The sequence below is a fragment of the Emericellopsis atlantica genome (assembly GCF_019669845.1).
Source record: "Emericellopsis atlantica unplaced genomic scaffold F5Z01scaffold_47, whole genome shotgun sequence".
In the NCBI taxonomy this organism is placed as follows: domain Eukaryota; kingdom Fungi; phylum Ascomycota; class Sordariomycetes; order Hypocreales; family Bionectriaceae; genus Emericellopsis; species Emericellopsis atlantica.
The window spans coordinates 1-14,345 of NW_025764749.1; the positions used below are offsets into that span (position 1 = coordinate 1).

The 14,345-nt window shown below is 55.2% G+C and overlaps 7 protein-coding genes across 7 annotated transcripts; 4 read left to right on the forward strand and 3 right to left on the reverse strand.

Annotated features, from left to right (window-relative positions):
- Positions 1–1,843: 1,843 nt before the first annotated feature.
- F5Z01DRAFT_695929 (uncharacterized protein) lies at positions 1,844–3,205 on the reverse strand (the record flags this gene model as incomplete). Its single annotated transcript, XM_046266273.1, has 7 exons — positions 1,844–2,387; positions 2,415–2,521; positions 2,602–2,624; positions 2,656–2,720; positions 2,811–2,838; positions 2,896–3,046; positions 3,114–3,205. 7 exons carry the CDS (start codon positions 3,203–3,205, stop codon positions 2,188–2,190), a joined length of 666 nt encoding a protein of 221 aa, XP_046113795.1. The 3' UTR covers positions 1,844–2,187.
- Positions 3,206–4,174: 969 nt separating this feature from the next.
- Positions 4,175–5,802, forward strand: F5Z01DRAFT_436588 (Alpha/Beta hydrolase protein). The gene is made up of 3 exons (XM_046259729.1): positions 4,175–4,484; positions 4,535–5,355; positions 5,414–5,802. The coding sequence occupies exons 1-3, from the start codon at positions 4,270–4,272 to the stop codon at positions 5,578–5,580; spliced, it is 1,203 nt and encodes a 400-aa protein (XP_046113796.1). The 5' UTR covers positions 4,175–4,269; the 3' UTR covers positions 5,581–5,802.
- Positions 5,803–7,021, forward strand: F5Z01DRAFT_436643 (uncharacterized protein). Its single transcript, XM_046259730.1, has 2 exons — positions 5,803–6,105; positions 6,195–7,021. The coding sequence occupies exons 1-2, from the start codon at positions 6,025–6,027 to the stop codon at positions 6,657–6,659; spliced, it is 546 nt and encodes a 181-aa protein (XP_046113797.1). The 5' UTR covers positions 5,803–6,024; the 3' UTR covers positions 6,660–7,021.
- A 47-nt stretch (positions 7,022–7,068) lies between these two features.
- F5Z01DRAFT_667896 (ribulose-phosphate 3-epimerase) lies at positions 7,069–8,171 on the forward strand. Its single transcript, XM_046264311.1, has 4 exons — positions 7,069–7,287; positions 7,368–7,494; positions 7,547–7,792; positions 7,848–8,171. The coding sequence occupies exons 1-4, from the start codon at positions 7,076–7,078 to the stop codon at positions 8,112–8,114; spliced, it is 852 nt and encodes a 283-aa protein (XP_046113798.1). The 5' UTR covers positions 7,069–7,075; the 3' UTR covers positions 8,115–8,171.
- Positions 8,172–8,200: 29 nt separating this feature from the next.
- Positions 8,201–9,421, reverse strand: F5Z01DRAFT_630787 (pyridoxal phosphate-dependent transferase; the record flags this gene model as incomplete). The annotated part of the gene is made up of 1 exon (XM_046261750.1): positions 8,201–9,421. The coding sequence occupies one exon, from the start codon at positions 9,419–9,421 to the stop codon at positions 8,201–8,203; it is 1,221 nt and encodes a 406-aa protein (XP_046113799.1).
- An 872-nt stretch (positions 9,422–10,293) lies between these two features.
- F5Z01DRAFT_630777 (putative oxidoreductase) lies at positions 10,294–12,266 on the forward strand (the record flags this gene model as incomplete). Its single annotated transcript, XM_046261749.1, has 2 exons — positions 10,294–10,366; positions 10,426–12,266. 2 exons carry the CDS (start codon positions 10,294–10,296, stop codon positions 12,264–12,266), a joined length of 1,914 nt encoding a protein of 637 aa, XP_046113800.1.
- An 89-nt stretch (positions 12,267–12,355) lies between these two features.
- F5Z01DRAFT_436542 (uncharacterized protein) lies at positions 12,356–13,811 on the reverse strand. The gene has a single exon (XM_046259728.1). The coding sequence runs from the start codon at positions 13,669–13,671 to the stop codon at positions 12,445–12,447; it is 1,227 nt and encodes a 408-aa protein (XP_046113801.1). The 5' UTR covers positions 13,672–13,811; the 3' UTR covers positions 12,356–12,444.
- Positions 13,812–14,345: the final 534 nt, after the last annotated feature.

Sequence of the window (14,345 nt, forward strand, 5' to 3'; positions counted from 1 at the left end):
TTTGGTGATAAACTTCCCGGGGGGCTACTTCGGGCTAGACGCCAACTATGGCTAGTTTCTTGGCAACGCATAACTTTTGAACTCGTCCTCCGTATATACGCTTATTTCACGTTGTCGCCTGATCACAGCCTCTACGCCGTGATGTGACCAACAATATTATATCGTCGGTGGTCACTAGGGTATCCCTGTACATAGAATGCACCTTCCCGAGCTGTGGACAGGCCACGACCCGATTCCAGCATGGCGACCAATGCAGATGCCGACTTTTGAGGTCATCACCAACACCTACTAGGGTGAACAACACCACCTCCACTACTGGCGCAAGGCGATGCGTGTATTACGCAAGTAGACAGATAGAATGATTACATGTGTTTAATTAACATGGTACGGAGGAGGACATGAGTTTGAAATTGACTACGTATCGCTGTGCGAGCCTGACATTTGAACTTTGCAGGTGGTGCAAATTGCCTATGTCGGGGACAATTCCTGCGCCACAGAGTCTGTTAACCTCGCCCCACGCGATCAACATGCCTGTGAATGTATTATGAAAACCACAAACCCATTCCGTTATTAGGATAGCATTTTGAATCTTAACAAACGTCGCGCGCGACGATAGCGGGGCTTGCCGTTTTCTGATTGGCGTGTCAAAGTTTGCCTAGGTACCTCAGTAGCATGTGTATCATGCGAGATCGCCTCAAACTCCCCGAGGTGTGTTTGATTTCTCGCCCGAAGATACTCATGTGCTAGTCAAGGCTACTGCTTTTTCGCAACCAACAAGTCCGTATGGCAATTCCGTTGCCGAGCGACATCCCCAAAGCAGGCAGCTGTGGGTGCCTCCTTTGCTCCGAAGAGCAAGGGGCTTTGTTGATTTCCGAAACAGCTAGCAGGGGCAGGCTCTCCGTTCTTTTTCTTACGTTCGACTGCGGCGAAAGAATCGGGCATCGATTAATTAATTCAAAGCCATCGCTCACATGTCGATGAGAGTAAAGGGACTATGAAATCTGGATTGATCGCCATGGGTGGGGCCTGTCTCACCACGTCGTATCGCTTGGTGGGAGGCTGGAACTGCTGGCGAGAAGTCTCAGACTCTCAGCGCAGGCGCTACGTCTGTTAGCTTCAAAGTACGCAGTAATTACTATTTAGGCAAAGTCGCGTCTTACAGTACAGCAAGTACATGTACGTGCACTGGTTCCATGATTCGTCTGATGATCCGATCCACTTCGCGTCCGGTTCCTGGAGGCTGACAGCGGCAGCAGCTCAGCCTGTTTGCGCCATCAGTCTACTAAATAATAGTACGTACCTACCTACCTATAGGCTGTATACGCACTACGTAGCGTCCGCAACCTAGCCCAAGGGGTCGGTCTGGTAGTCATTGGCCTGGACTCACAAGTTGATCATGAAGATGTAGCTGTTAGGCGCTCGTCAGAAAACGGCTTGCACACGATGTGTGGTGTGCTGGCAGCACTCATCAACAGCAGCCAGAAACGCCTACGAAAGGCGCAGTGTCTTTGTGCGTACGTCCCGTCGACTATTATTATCTCTCCCCCGACACCTCGGTTGACCTCCCCGAAGGCTCGGGGGTGCTCTCAACACAGTTGCCTCGGCCAGGGCGTGGCTACTGGATGCAGGCTTTCTCTACCTTCCGTATCTCGGTGATTCGGATCTAGATGTTTCTCTGCTTCCTTCCTTTCTCAAACCTAATACCTTGACATTTGTTGCATGAGATTTTGTCACCGTATCTCAAAGCCACAGGTACTATAGTTGCGACCAGTCATGATGGTCTGCTTGTGGATCAACCAGGCCTTGATGTGTCCTGTAGCTCAAACTCTGATTTTGGCAGTGGGCCCGCTGCGAGAAGAATCATCCAGACTGGACTAGCCATTTACCATCTTGAGATGCGCCGACATGGTCCTCGAACAGAAGTGCCACGGCGACAGTCTCGTTGAGACGGAGTACACGCCGCATCATGTGCCAGCATGAACAATAACCACAAATTCTACCTTTCTACTCCAGAAGGGTAACATATCCTGTCAGTGAAGCCGCTCGTTGCTAGCACTGATGTCCGTCGGAAGCCTATACCACGCAGGCGGAAGTGCTTGCTCGTCTAGACAGCGGAACCTCGACAGGCTGGAAGCGGACGTGGCCGCCCGCCAACACGAACCTTTCTTCTCCCCAAAGGACTGTTGGCTATCCATCACCGCTGTTGGCGATACGCGGGATAGGCGGCTGGCCAGCATGTGTTCTGCATGATCGAGCGAGTCCATGTCTGCGGGCGTCCTTGGCTTGATCAATATTACCACGACCTGACCAAGTGATTGGCATGATTACTGGTGAATCAATGCATGTGCCCTCCGCGACAGCGTAGATATTGCGAGGCGCGTAGCAGACTAGAGGACCCGGGCAGAAACACCTACGTTCCGCTGCCGCACTGTCTGAGATATTTCCGAGGAAACTGTTAGTGCAGGTGAGACGATACCGCCGTGACTTGGAAACTTCGGACAGCCTCGTTTGTGCTCCTATCCTGTAAAGGTCCACGGATTAACAAAGACCCCGAACTTGTAAGCTTTTTGATTGGCTTTGCAGCCTCCGCTACGTGCATACCCGAGACAGGCGCACTGACCAAGCTGTCCGAATTGTTTAAGTTGCCAGACTCACCACTACAGTACCGTAAGCTCTCGACAAAGTCGCTAGCGCTGGTTGGTCTTGGCTGACCAGGACCCCTGTTAGAAGTGGTGTCAATCAATCAGTGACCATTGGGCTGCACGGGTCATCTAGGCCTGAGTTCTGCACAGGGCTAGAGTATGACTTACACTTTTGCACAGGTACGGGTGCATGGCGCTAAACTGAAGAAGGCTAGATTTTAGCACAGCGCTAGCGACTTTGTCGAGAGCTTACGGTATGTGTAGTAATTACGGTATCAAAACTGCTGTTGGCTGCTGGCATAATTACATGGATTATTACCGCCAACAGGCCACGGTGCGCAATGTCCAGACCTTTTTCACCCAATGGGCTTGCTCCCTGTCGACAATCCCCGGCAGGCAGATAGCTGAGACCTCGTGCGAGTTGTGGTAGGCAGATTTTGAGGTGCTCCTTCCACGTATCTATCCACGTACCAAGACAAGCAGTGAGAAGCAACGGAAATCACTGCAAGACATGCGTGCGCTGATACAGCAGGCAGCAGCACCGCGCACGCTATAGAATGCATGTTTTATGTGTGACGGTGATGCGGCGGGCGTCCAGTCGTCTGACTACGTGCATAACTACATATACTTGTACTCGATGGGCGTGGAATGGACTCGCTGAGCTCTACCACCAATGACCTAGCTATGTGGAATGCAACCAACGGTGAAGGGCTACATGGCAGATCTTGCTTTTCGATGCATGGTCTCACAGATATCGTTTTCAGTCTCTCAACTGGGGGGAATTTGCGATGTAATATGCAGTGCTCAGCTGCACATATGCGCGTGGCTCGGTTGGGACAAATCTGTTTTGTCACCCTCCGCCGCTGACTCCACGAGCTGCTGTACGTACCAAGTTGCAAACTCTACTACGTACTTTAAAACAACCAATCAACCCGTGGGGCACGATCAGGGATTGTCGAAAGCCAAGCCGATCCAGACAACCCCTGGCTTGTCTGGCGATCAACGCTCATTGCTGCCCTGGAGAAAGTGGGATTGTTGGAAATGGGATTGTCATTGACGAAAAGTCCATCCCAAAGCTTGAGGGGCCTTTCGATACGCGTGACAGACCCGGGGGGCCGGCAGATTCCAAGACTTCAAGGAGGTGCACCCGGGGCCCGTTTCCGGCTCCACAAGCACATTTCCTTCAATGATCATGAATGAATATTATTAGAAGAAGATTGCTTTTCTCCGAGAGAAGACTTACTCGCAGCTTCAAGCACAGCAATGAGGAACGTTTCTCACACTGTCCATCAGCAACGACAAGCGCGGGCTCTATACAGTGTGCAAGTTTCACAACCCAAGCGTCTCACAGCCAATTGCACTGTGCTGGCACAGGCAGCTTCAAGTTCAACGTCATGCAACTTCCGTGCCAATTCACGTATCAACACAACACCATGACGTCGTGTCACGGTATTGTCCGATCTCAAAAGAACTGTTGAGGAGCGTTCAAAGGTCTTCTATCTGGTTGAGCACAACGATTTTGAGAGGGATTGTCGTCGCCATTGATGAAACTGCTCGTCAACGGATCCTACCCCGCCAACGTCCCAACTCCTCCAATAAATGTTACGCCAGATTTTCCCACGCGACAATGAGCGAGCTGCAGCGGGCGTGGGCACGGCAAAAAGTCGCTATACCGGGCGATCGTTTCGGAGAAGTAGACGAGGAGCAGGAAGTGGACTTCGTCCCTGAGCTCCCTGAGCACGCCGAGCACCCAGACGACGACTCATCGTCTGCATCGTCAGTCTCATCCACTGGCACCATCATTCCATCTCCCACACAGCGGCTCTTTGCTCGCCCTCAAGGGTAAGAGTCGGCATCATCATCTTGGCTATCTTGATTCTGACCTGCAGCAGCGTTTCGCGAGGGAAGAACTTGGAGCAGATACCATGGACGACATACTTTGAGCGTGAGTTGTATCTCAGCCCTGAGACCAACCCTGGCTTGACGTACCATGCCTACCTCACGTCGCCGACCGAGAAGGGTCCTCTGTTTGTGATGCACCACGGAGCTGGTTCGTCCGGTCTCTCCTTTGCACTTGTTGGATCTGAAATCCGCAAAAGGCTCCCGAATGCCGGCATACTGTCGATAGACTGCCGAGGGCATGGGCTCACCACCACTCCTAACGGGACTGAGCTAGATCTGCGGCTCGACACCTTGTCTTCCGATCTCCACGCGACGATCGAGCTTGCCAAAGCAAAGATGGGCTGGAGGCAGCTGCCTCCAATCATGCTGGTGGGACATTCCCTCGGGGGCGCCGTGGTGACTGACCTTGCAAAGACCGGCTTGCTTGGTGCGGCTCTGCTGGGGTACGCGGTGCTGGACGTCGTCGAGGGCTCAGCCATGGATGCTTTGCAGAGCATGCAGACGTATCTCTCGACGCGGCCCGCTGGCTTCTCCTCGTTGCAGACTGGTATTGAATGGCACGTTCGGACGAGGACATTGCGCAATTCCACTTCCGCGCGGACCTCCGTCCCCGGGCTGCTGGCACGAGACGAGCATGCTGATACCAGCAGGCCTTGGCGGTGGAGGACGAACCTGGCCGCCACCCAACCATTCTGGGAGGACTGGTTTGTGAGCTTGAGCAAAAAGTTTCTAGAGGCGAGAGGGGGCAAAATGCTGCTCCTCGCTGGCACCGACCGGCTGGACACTGAGTTGACCATTGGCCAGATGCAAGGTGAGCATCGAGGAACTTTCCGTGCAGTCGACTTTCATCTTGTTAACCTGTTGTGTAGGGAAGTATGCGCTTCAGGTGTTCCCCGAAGCAGGCCACTTTATACACGAAGATCTCCCCGAGAGGACGGCGGTGACACTGGTGGACTTTTATCGCCGAAACGATCGGAGCACACTGGTGTTGCCGCCCAAAGTCTCAGACCTCCTTGCACAAGGGAAGCGTGTGTAAAGCTTTCTTTTATGACGGTCTGGTAATTACCAGCGCACACACGAGGTGCTTGAAAACTTCATGTCTGATAAACAAGACCAAACCCGAAGTCTGGCGACATGCCCCGAGACAACATGGCGTATGGAGGCTAGAGATGCCTTCGCCACCCCTAGTGGATAATAGTCTCGTTCCGAAAGAGGTCAATTGAAGGAACACAATTAGAGCTCAAGCCGGCACATTACTCGGATCTCATGCGTCGCTGGATTTATTGCGGACTTTTTGGTTGTGCCAAGACGATTGCCAGATCAGTCTAATTGCGCCCGATCATTCGGGGCCCAGGCGCGGTCCGATTGACGTGCCGACGTCCGCGCCATCTGTATCCGTATTACCACCTCTCTTCCCCTGCCCACGTCCGCTCCGCTCTCTGCTTCACTCCTCAATCGCCAACACCCGTCAATCGCTACAATGAAGACCTCTGCTGTTGCTTGCCTCGTCGCCGCCGGCCTCGCCGCCGGGCAGGGACTTCAGGACGTCCCCAAATGCGCCGTACGTACATGCACACCCGGAGTCGTCGCCCCCAACAGCGCCCACGCACCATCGGGACGTATGTGAGCTGACCCCCCCGTCTCTAATAGGCCCCCTGTATCGAGCAGGCCACCACCGGCAACCAGATTGGCGGCTGCGGCCAGTTCGACATTGAGTGCATCTGCAGCAACGACGACTTCCTCCAGAACATTGCCTGCTGCCTCGAGGACAAGTGCGACGCCAGCGGCAAGGCGGCGGCCGTCAAGTTCGCGCAGCAGATTTGCTCGACCGTCAGCGTCGACGTGCCCAACCAGGTGGAGTGCAAGGCCAGCAGCAGCGGCGGCAGCGGCAGCACCACCACCGAGAGCAAGACGGGGACGGCCACGGAGACGGCTACCGAGACGACTACCGACACGGCCACCGACTCGCCTTCCGCCACCCCCAGCTCGGAGCAATCAAAGACGAGCAGTGCAGCCAACTCGCAGGAGACTGGCGGCGACGGCAATGCGGCGACTGGTCTGAGCAACGTGGGCGGTCTGATTGGTGCCGTGGTTGCCATGGGCTTTGCCCTGTAATGGTCGAGCACTGGCGAAGGTTGAGGGCTGTGGCGGAAGACTACGTATATGTACTACGAAGCACAGCGATTATGCACTTGTATTTTCATGTCTTTCCGTGTAGATCTAGTGGCCTAATGTATGTAGGGGGCGTGCGTGGGAGACCTTGCGTGCCAGAGCTGGGCTTGAGTGCACGAGCACTTTTCAAGCCCTGTTTGTGGAGGACGGACAGACAAATACGTACATGTACTCACGATCCTCCGCAACTCTAATATCAAGTTCACGAACCAAGATGTTTTCCCTGTCAGCTGTGGAGTACCTAACTGAATCCAAGCCAAATATGCGGCGCTGCTGTTAAGAACAAGACCCTGACTCCACCACTGACATCACCCCCACATCGATTGCCTGAGCAATATGGAGAAGGCATCCCCCACCACATGTGCCCTCGCGAGAGCTGCTCTCATTCCCTTGATCCCTTGCTCACTCTACGTACCTCACAGAAGACAAAGCCTGGACAAAAGACCGTCGTCAACATGGCCCCGAAAACAGTCATTGCCCCCTCCATCCTAGCGGCCGACTTTGCCGAGTTGGGCCCGGCGTGCGCGAAGACGATGAAGCAAGGCGCAGACTGGTTGCACGTTGACATCATGTATGCGCCCACCCATCCATTCACTCCAACATGGCCATGAGATACGTGTAGACTGGGCAAGCTGACCACCGCGCCACAAGGGACGGCCACTTTGTGCCCAACATCACATTCGGGCCCGCCGTCGTCGCCAAGATCCGCAAACACGTCGACCAGCCCGCCGAGAGCTTCGCGCGGGGCACGTTTGACTGCCACATGATGATTGCAGAGGTCAGGAGCTTTCTCACAGATTGTAACTGGAACGCGCGCTGACCATGCGCAGCCCAAGAAGTGGGTGAAGGACATGAAGAGTGCCGGCTGCGATCTGTATTGCTTCCACTACGAGGCTGCCTTCTCCAGCGCAGCCGAGAGTCCCGAAGAGAAGACCGAGGAGAAGACAAACCCCAAGGCCCTGCTACGGTATATCCACGACCAGGGGATGTTGGCGGGCATTGCGATAAAGCCCGACACGCCCGTGGATGTTCTCTGGGACATTCTCGAGAGCTCGGATGAGAAGGAGAGGCCAGATGTAAGTATTGCCTGAAGCAGACTACTGAGAAAGCTCTTGCTCACGAATGTATTAGATGGTCCTCGTCATGACAGTGCACCCGGGCTTTGGTGGTCAGAAATTCATGGCATCCGAGCTGCCCAAGGTGCAGGCCTTGAGAGCCAAGTACCCCGAGCTGAACATTGAGGTGGACGGAGGCCTCGGTGTTGGCACCATTGACCAGGCGGCCGATGCTGGAGCCAACGTCATTGTTGCAGGCAGCGCTGTGTTTGGAGCCAAAGACCCCTCGGAGGTCATTTCTGTGCTGCGCAAGGCCGTTGACGACAGGGCTGGCAAGCTGTAGATGAAACTATGTAGAAGATGACACTTTCATGTATAGACGAGGATGCTCTTATCTTATTCCCCTTTCTTGCGAACGGCCGCTATCTACTACTGTACTTTCTGCGCTGAGCTCTGCCCAATGAGCTTGCCCAGTAGGGAGCATAGACCCTGTATCTCTTCAACGCTGTTATAGTGAACCATACTCACGCGCACGACGCCCTCCGGTCCAAGCCCGAGTATATCCCGGACCAGACGCTCAGAGTAGAATGAGCCCCAGCGGATACCATAGTTCGACTCGGCTTCCACAGCCAGCACCAGGGCCTTGGAGTTCCATCCTTCCACGGTGAAGCTGACAGTGGCAAGTCGCGTGGCTGGCGAGTTGTCTCCAAGCCCATAGATCGTGACGTTTTGAAATTCCTGGAGCGTCTTCACCAGAGTCGAGTGCAGCTCCCACTCGTGCTGGGCAATGTCCTTGAACCGGCTCTCTGCGCCGCCCGACGGGGTGAGATAGTCCACCACTTCCGGGACCGCCTGGGCCAGCTCGTAGCTTGCGCCCGACATGCCAAGCTTGTTGTCGAGCGAAGTCTGGGGGTTGAAGAAGTGGCCCAGCGACCCGAGATGCTGCTGCGCCCGCCAGCTGCCGTAGAGCATGGCGATGTGCGGTCCAAAGACCTTGTACCACGAGAAGGCGTAAAAGTCCACGCCGAGGTCCTTAACATCGATGGGTCTGTGGGGCGCGTAGGCGACGCCATCCACGCAGACCAGGGCGCCCACAGAGTGCGCAGCGGCGGTAATGTTCTTGATGTCGTGGACGTAGCCTAGGATGTTGCTGGCATGCGTGCAGGTGACCAACTTTGTGCGATGCGAGAGAAGGTCGTACAAGGAACCCGCGTAGAGGTTCGGGTCCTCGCTCCCACTGGGCTTCCACCACTTGAGCACCAACTCTTGACGCTTGGCCAGCGCAACCCACGGGGCAATGTTGGCCTCGTGGTCGATCATGGAGACGATGATCTCATCGCCCGGCTCAAAGTTGAGGACGTACGAGAGATTCCGGAACAGCTGGGTCGTGGAAGAGCCGAAGACAACCTCATCCTGGTGGGCGTTGATATACCGCGCGCCAGCTTCGAACGCCTTGCCGAAGCGGCTGGTGGATGTCTGAGAGACATGGTACGACGCGCCGAGTTGGACATTGTTATTTGTGAGATAGTCGATGATGGACGTGATCACAGAGTCCAGAGTCTGACTCCCGCCCGCATTGTCCAAGTAGACCTGGTCCTGCTTCAGAGCGGGAAAGCGGGAGCGAACCTGCTCGCTTTGGGTCGAATCCATCGTTGCGATTGGGTTCGTTTGGTAGAGGCTTCGGTGATAAGGTCAAAGGAGATGCAGGAAGACGATGATTCATTCATCAGTGGAGGACATTCTGAATCCTGACCACTACCACTTACAAAAGTACTAGTACCCCTCATCGCCCCAAGAACAACTGCCTACTTGGATACAATGTGTCAACAACGTCCCCACAACACGACCCTCGGCTGGGAAGCGCAAGGTCGTTGCATTGGCATCGCTCATTGACATTTGGGTTCGGTACCTGGCAGGTCCTGCACGGCACAAGGTTTTGCCATTGCTGGTTCAAATGCAACGCCAGTCCATGTGAGGCCCAGGAGCGAACGTGGGGCTTCGTCCGGGCAGGCTGTGGCACGTTGATGCTTCAATTTCATCGCCGTTTGTGGTTACTTGTGGCAATCTGCGTGGAGCGCGAGCACAGTCGAGTCGAGAGGACGTGGCGAGCTCTGCTGTCCTATAATTGGAAGGGGGGCGCTTACAGGTGCAGACGCGAGCGTCTACGCGCTTTTGAGTGACGCTCCGTCAGAAGCGTCTTGGGCCGTTTGATTGATTTGTAGAAGATGCCCAAGTCCGGATTATTCAGGATTGCCAATTGTCCTGGCATACCAGGTTTTGTATGCGTAGAACATCTGGTGAGTGCTGGTAAGGTAATACCACGTACCAGGTGCCTGTAGCTCTGCTCCGACGTCACCAAGGAAAGCCAGCAGCTGCAAGAAACCCCGGCCAAAAAATTCTACGAGGTCTCCAGCGGGATCAGCCCACTCAGACCAAGCTTGATTCCTACTTCAGCCCGCAACGACTCGACCACTCTCTAAATCAGTCCTTTTCCGGTCGTACAAAGGCAAATTCTTTTCGCCATGAAGAGGAAAGCGGAATCCGCCGCCAATGGCAAGGGTGGCCGCGCTTCCAACCCCAAGAAGCCCAGGACCGGTATGCCACCTACTTAACATCTTGCGCCTTGTACAACGATGAGCTAACCATCCTATCAGTGATCACTGCCGAGGAAGCAAAGGGTCGCTTCAGAAAGGGCCTGTTCGACAAGAAAGTCCACGACTCGTACACCCAACAATACGCAGAGTCCGCGCCGTACAAGCATGCCGTGATACACGAACTGGTGGACGACAAGCTGCTGCGCTCCGTGCGCAACGAAATCAAGAACAACGTCGAGTTCACGCCGAAAGAGACCGACATCTACAAGATCCATCAGTCCGGCGACCTCGCCAACCTGGACGGCCTGGACGACGAGTCGTTGGCCAGGCTGCCCTCGCTGCTGTCGCTTCGCGATGCCATCTACTCAGAATCCTTCCGCGACTACGTCTCTCACATCACCGGGTGTGGTCCGCTCAGTGGACGCAAGACAGACATGGCAATCAACGTCTATACTCCTGGCTGCTATCTTCTCTGCCACGACGACGTTATCGGCTCCCGACGAGTCAGCTACATCCTCTACCTGACCGATCCCGACATCCCGTGGCAGGCCGAATGGGGCGGTGCGCTGCGGCTGTTCCCCGTGCAGGAGCTCGAGGGCGACAATGGCGAGGTTGCCAAGACTCCCCTTCCCGATGCTGCCAAGGTCATCCCCCCCGCGTGGAACCAGCTCAGCTTCTTCGCCGTGCAGCCCGGCGAGAGCTTCCACGATGTCGAAGAGGTCTACCACGCAAAGAACAAGGCCCAGCTCGAAAAGCAGGGTGGCCGCGTGCGCATGGCCATCAGCGGCTGGTTCCACATCCCGCAAGAGGGGGAGGATGGCTTTATCAAGGGGGAAGAGGAGAAGAATGCAAAGAACAGCAGTCTGATGCAGCTCAAAGGCAACCCCGCGCAGTACGACACGCCGCAGTTGCAACCGGTCAAGGTGGACAAGCCCACGTCCAGCGAGAGTGATTTTGAGGAAGCGGATCTCGAGTTCCTGCTCAAGTACATTGCGCCGACATACCTCACGCCCGACACGCTGGAGCAGATCAGCGAGCACTTTGAGGAGAATTCGAGCATTGAGCTCGCAGACATTCTCTGCAAAAAGTTTGCAAAGAGACTCAAGGACTACGTGGAGGCAGAGGACAGCAAAGACCTGGGGGACGACAGCAGCGTGATCGAGAAGAAGACGCCTTGGCGAGTCGCTAAGCCGCCGCACAAACACCGATTCTTATACCAGGCCCCTGCCGGACCGAATGACTTGCGCAGAGCGCAGGAGGAATCTCCCATCACAGAGCTTCTTGACATTCTCTTGCCCAGCAGGCAGTTCCGTCACTGGCTGCAGATCGCGACCGGCTGTACTGTCCAAAGCCATGATATTCTAGCTCGCCGCTTCCGAAGGGGCAAAGACTATACTCTGGCCACCGGCCATGAAGGTCAGCCCCGGCTCGAGCTTAGCCTCGGCATCACGCCATCAGGGGGATGGGGCGAGGACGAAGTAGAGCCGGAAGAGGAGGAGGACGCCATGAGCAAGAACGGAAAGGGAAAGGCCAAGGAACCCCAAGAACCCCCCGCGGAAGAAGACGACGTGGGCGGGCATGAGGTGTACATGGCTGCAGCAGACGATACCAACGAAGATGCCGCCGTCTACAAGTCGGCCGCCGACGACGACAACATCCTCTTCTTCCAGAACGCCGCCTGGAACAAGCTCGCCATTGTCCTCCGTGATGGCGGCACGCTCAAGTTCGTCAAGTACGTCAGCCGCAAGGCCAAGGGCGACAGATGGGACATCTCGGGGTCCTACGACGTAGAGGACCAGGAAAGTGACGCAGAGGGCGGTAAGGCTGCTGGACCGGATGATGAAGAGTCGGAGGAGGAGTTTCAGGGATTCTCCGACTCGGCTGATAGCGACTCGGATTGAGCGGGATACTTTGAATATATGATACCTTTGCCCATGTACATGTTTCTGGATGCTGGTCGCTGTGCCGAGTTTCTCGTTGGGTAGTGAGGCAATCCGCGCGGGGCCACGTTGATATGTCAACTGTGAAGTGGCCGTGGGTGTTGGTAACATCTTCAGGTGGATGCAGTGTCGGCAAATCTCACCCGACAGCTTGCTTTCTTGGGACAGACGCGAGTCCAGGCAGGCTCATATCGTACCGGAACACGGCTTTGAGAGACCCTTTGAAATGATCAAGCTCAGCTGCGGATCCACATTCCTGGAGATATCCAAGTGCATCTTTCACCAGAACTCTCAGCCACGAGACACAGTCCATTGTGGCGGACCCATCACGCGCAATGGACCGGCATAGGATATCCTCCACTCTGCCTTTCTCGCCGAGTAGCCGCAGGGCAGGCTCGCAGTCGGGGTGCTTGGGATGGTGGAGCAGCAGGTGAGCCCTCTCAACATCAAGACGGTCACGAAAGCTATCGGCGATCCCAACATGTTCATCGTATAGCTTGGGAGTGGGCTCAGGTCGGTCCAGCTTCGCGTTGACCGTCGTCTCCCACGACACGGTGCGCCATGGGTGGTGCAGGTATCTTCGGAAGTCTTTGCGGGCCAGTCCATGCGTTTTGAAGGCCTTGTCTGCTTCCAACAGTGTCATGATGGCCCCATCCAAGCTGTCCTGTCTCATACGCATCTGGGCTGACACGATGCGTGTAAGGAGGATGCCGAGCCGCCCCGAGTGTTGTTCACTGCTAGTGTCCGAGCTGGCTTCAATCATGCGTGAGAGCCATTGCCACACGACCCCGATCCGGCCTTCTGCTTGCAGATATGGTATTATCTCGGTAAGAAGGTGAATATCCACTGTGAACTGGGGGCTCTGGTATTCCGGCAACGTTTGCAGCCACTGGAGAGCTCTGAGCCCGACATTGGTGTCTGCTAAATTTGTTGGATATCCTGGAGATGCCTTTAATTGTCGGTGTTTGGCCATGAGACACCCTTTTGCGGCTTTCATAGTGAGGACCCCCTTTGCCGCAGCTCGGTCAAAGACATCCATAGGGTCTTGAGGGGTGCCCAGCTGCACATTGTGCTTTAATGCAGGCCGGTCTCTTTGGAGAAATATTGGGTTTTGCAATAGCTGCTGCAGGTGTATGCTCGCTGCAGAAGCCCGCGTGACTGATAGAGAGTCAGAGGATTGCGCACTTGTCCCCACACTGGGATCTGAAGTGTTCTGAGGAAAGCCATGTTCCCGGTCGAGCTGGGCTCTGAAAGATGCTTTGAGATCATCAAGGAGCTTGACTGTCTGTCGTGAGCTCAAGTTTGCCGGCTCGTGATAACCTGCGAAGAGGTTCTTTAGTGACCTTGAGGCTCTCGTGGGATGCATCGCGGCCAGCTGCTGCAGGCACTCTGATGTCGTCTCGAATTCAATGTTGTTACGGCTCGATTGCTCGCACACAGGAAGTGGCCAAGGTACGTAGTACCGGGTAGTCAGGTCACGTGCTGGAAGGGACGGAGCTTGTGTGGGGTCAAGCTATCACTGTGCAGTTTGTCCTCTAGCAAGCGATTATCACATGTATACGTGCGCGGTGGCAGCTCGGAGCATCATTGTCGCAGTAACTGATGGGAAGACAATGCTGTGGTGCAAGTGGCCGTGCTTGTGAGATATGGATAGACGCGTCGTGAAAATTGGGCAGTCGTGCAAGCAAGCCTTTTCTTGCTTCTCCCCGCTAATAGCTTCACAGGGTGTCCGTCTGGCGGCCTACGAATCGCATGTAGTATGCTCGGAGCGATGTCTTCCCGTCAGGGCTGTCCAACTGAGGAATGGCCCGCAAGTTTTGACTTTGGGATTAACCCACTGGTGGCTGCACAGAATGACGTTTCGTATGGCCGACGAAAATGGCAAGCGCAAGGGTGAGGGGCTCGCATCCCGTCAAAGGGCCAGCCTGAGATGTCACGGGGGAACAAAGACTGGAGTCTGGTCTCCTCCTCCGGTAGCCAGGGAGTGGTTTCTTTGCCCTCGCCGACATCAAGGCATTGCTGACGATTTGCTTTTCATGC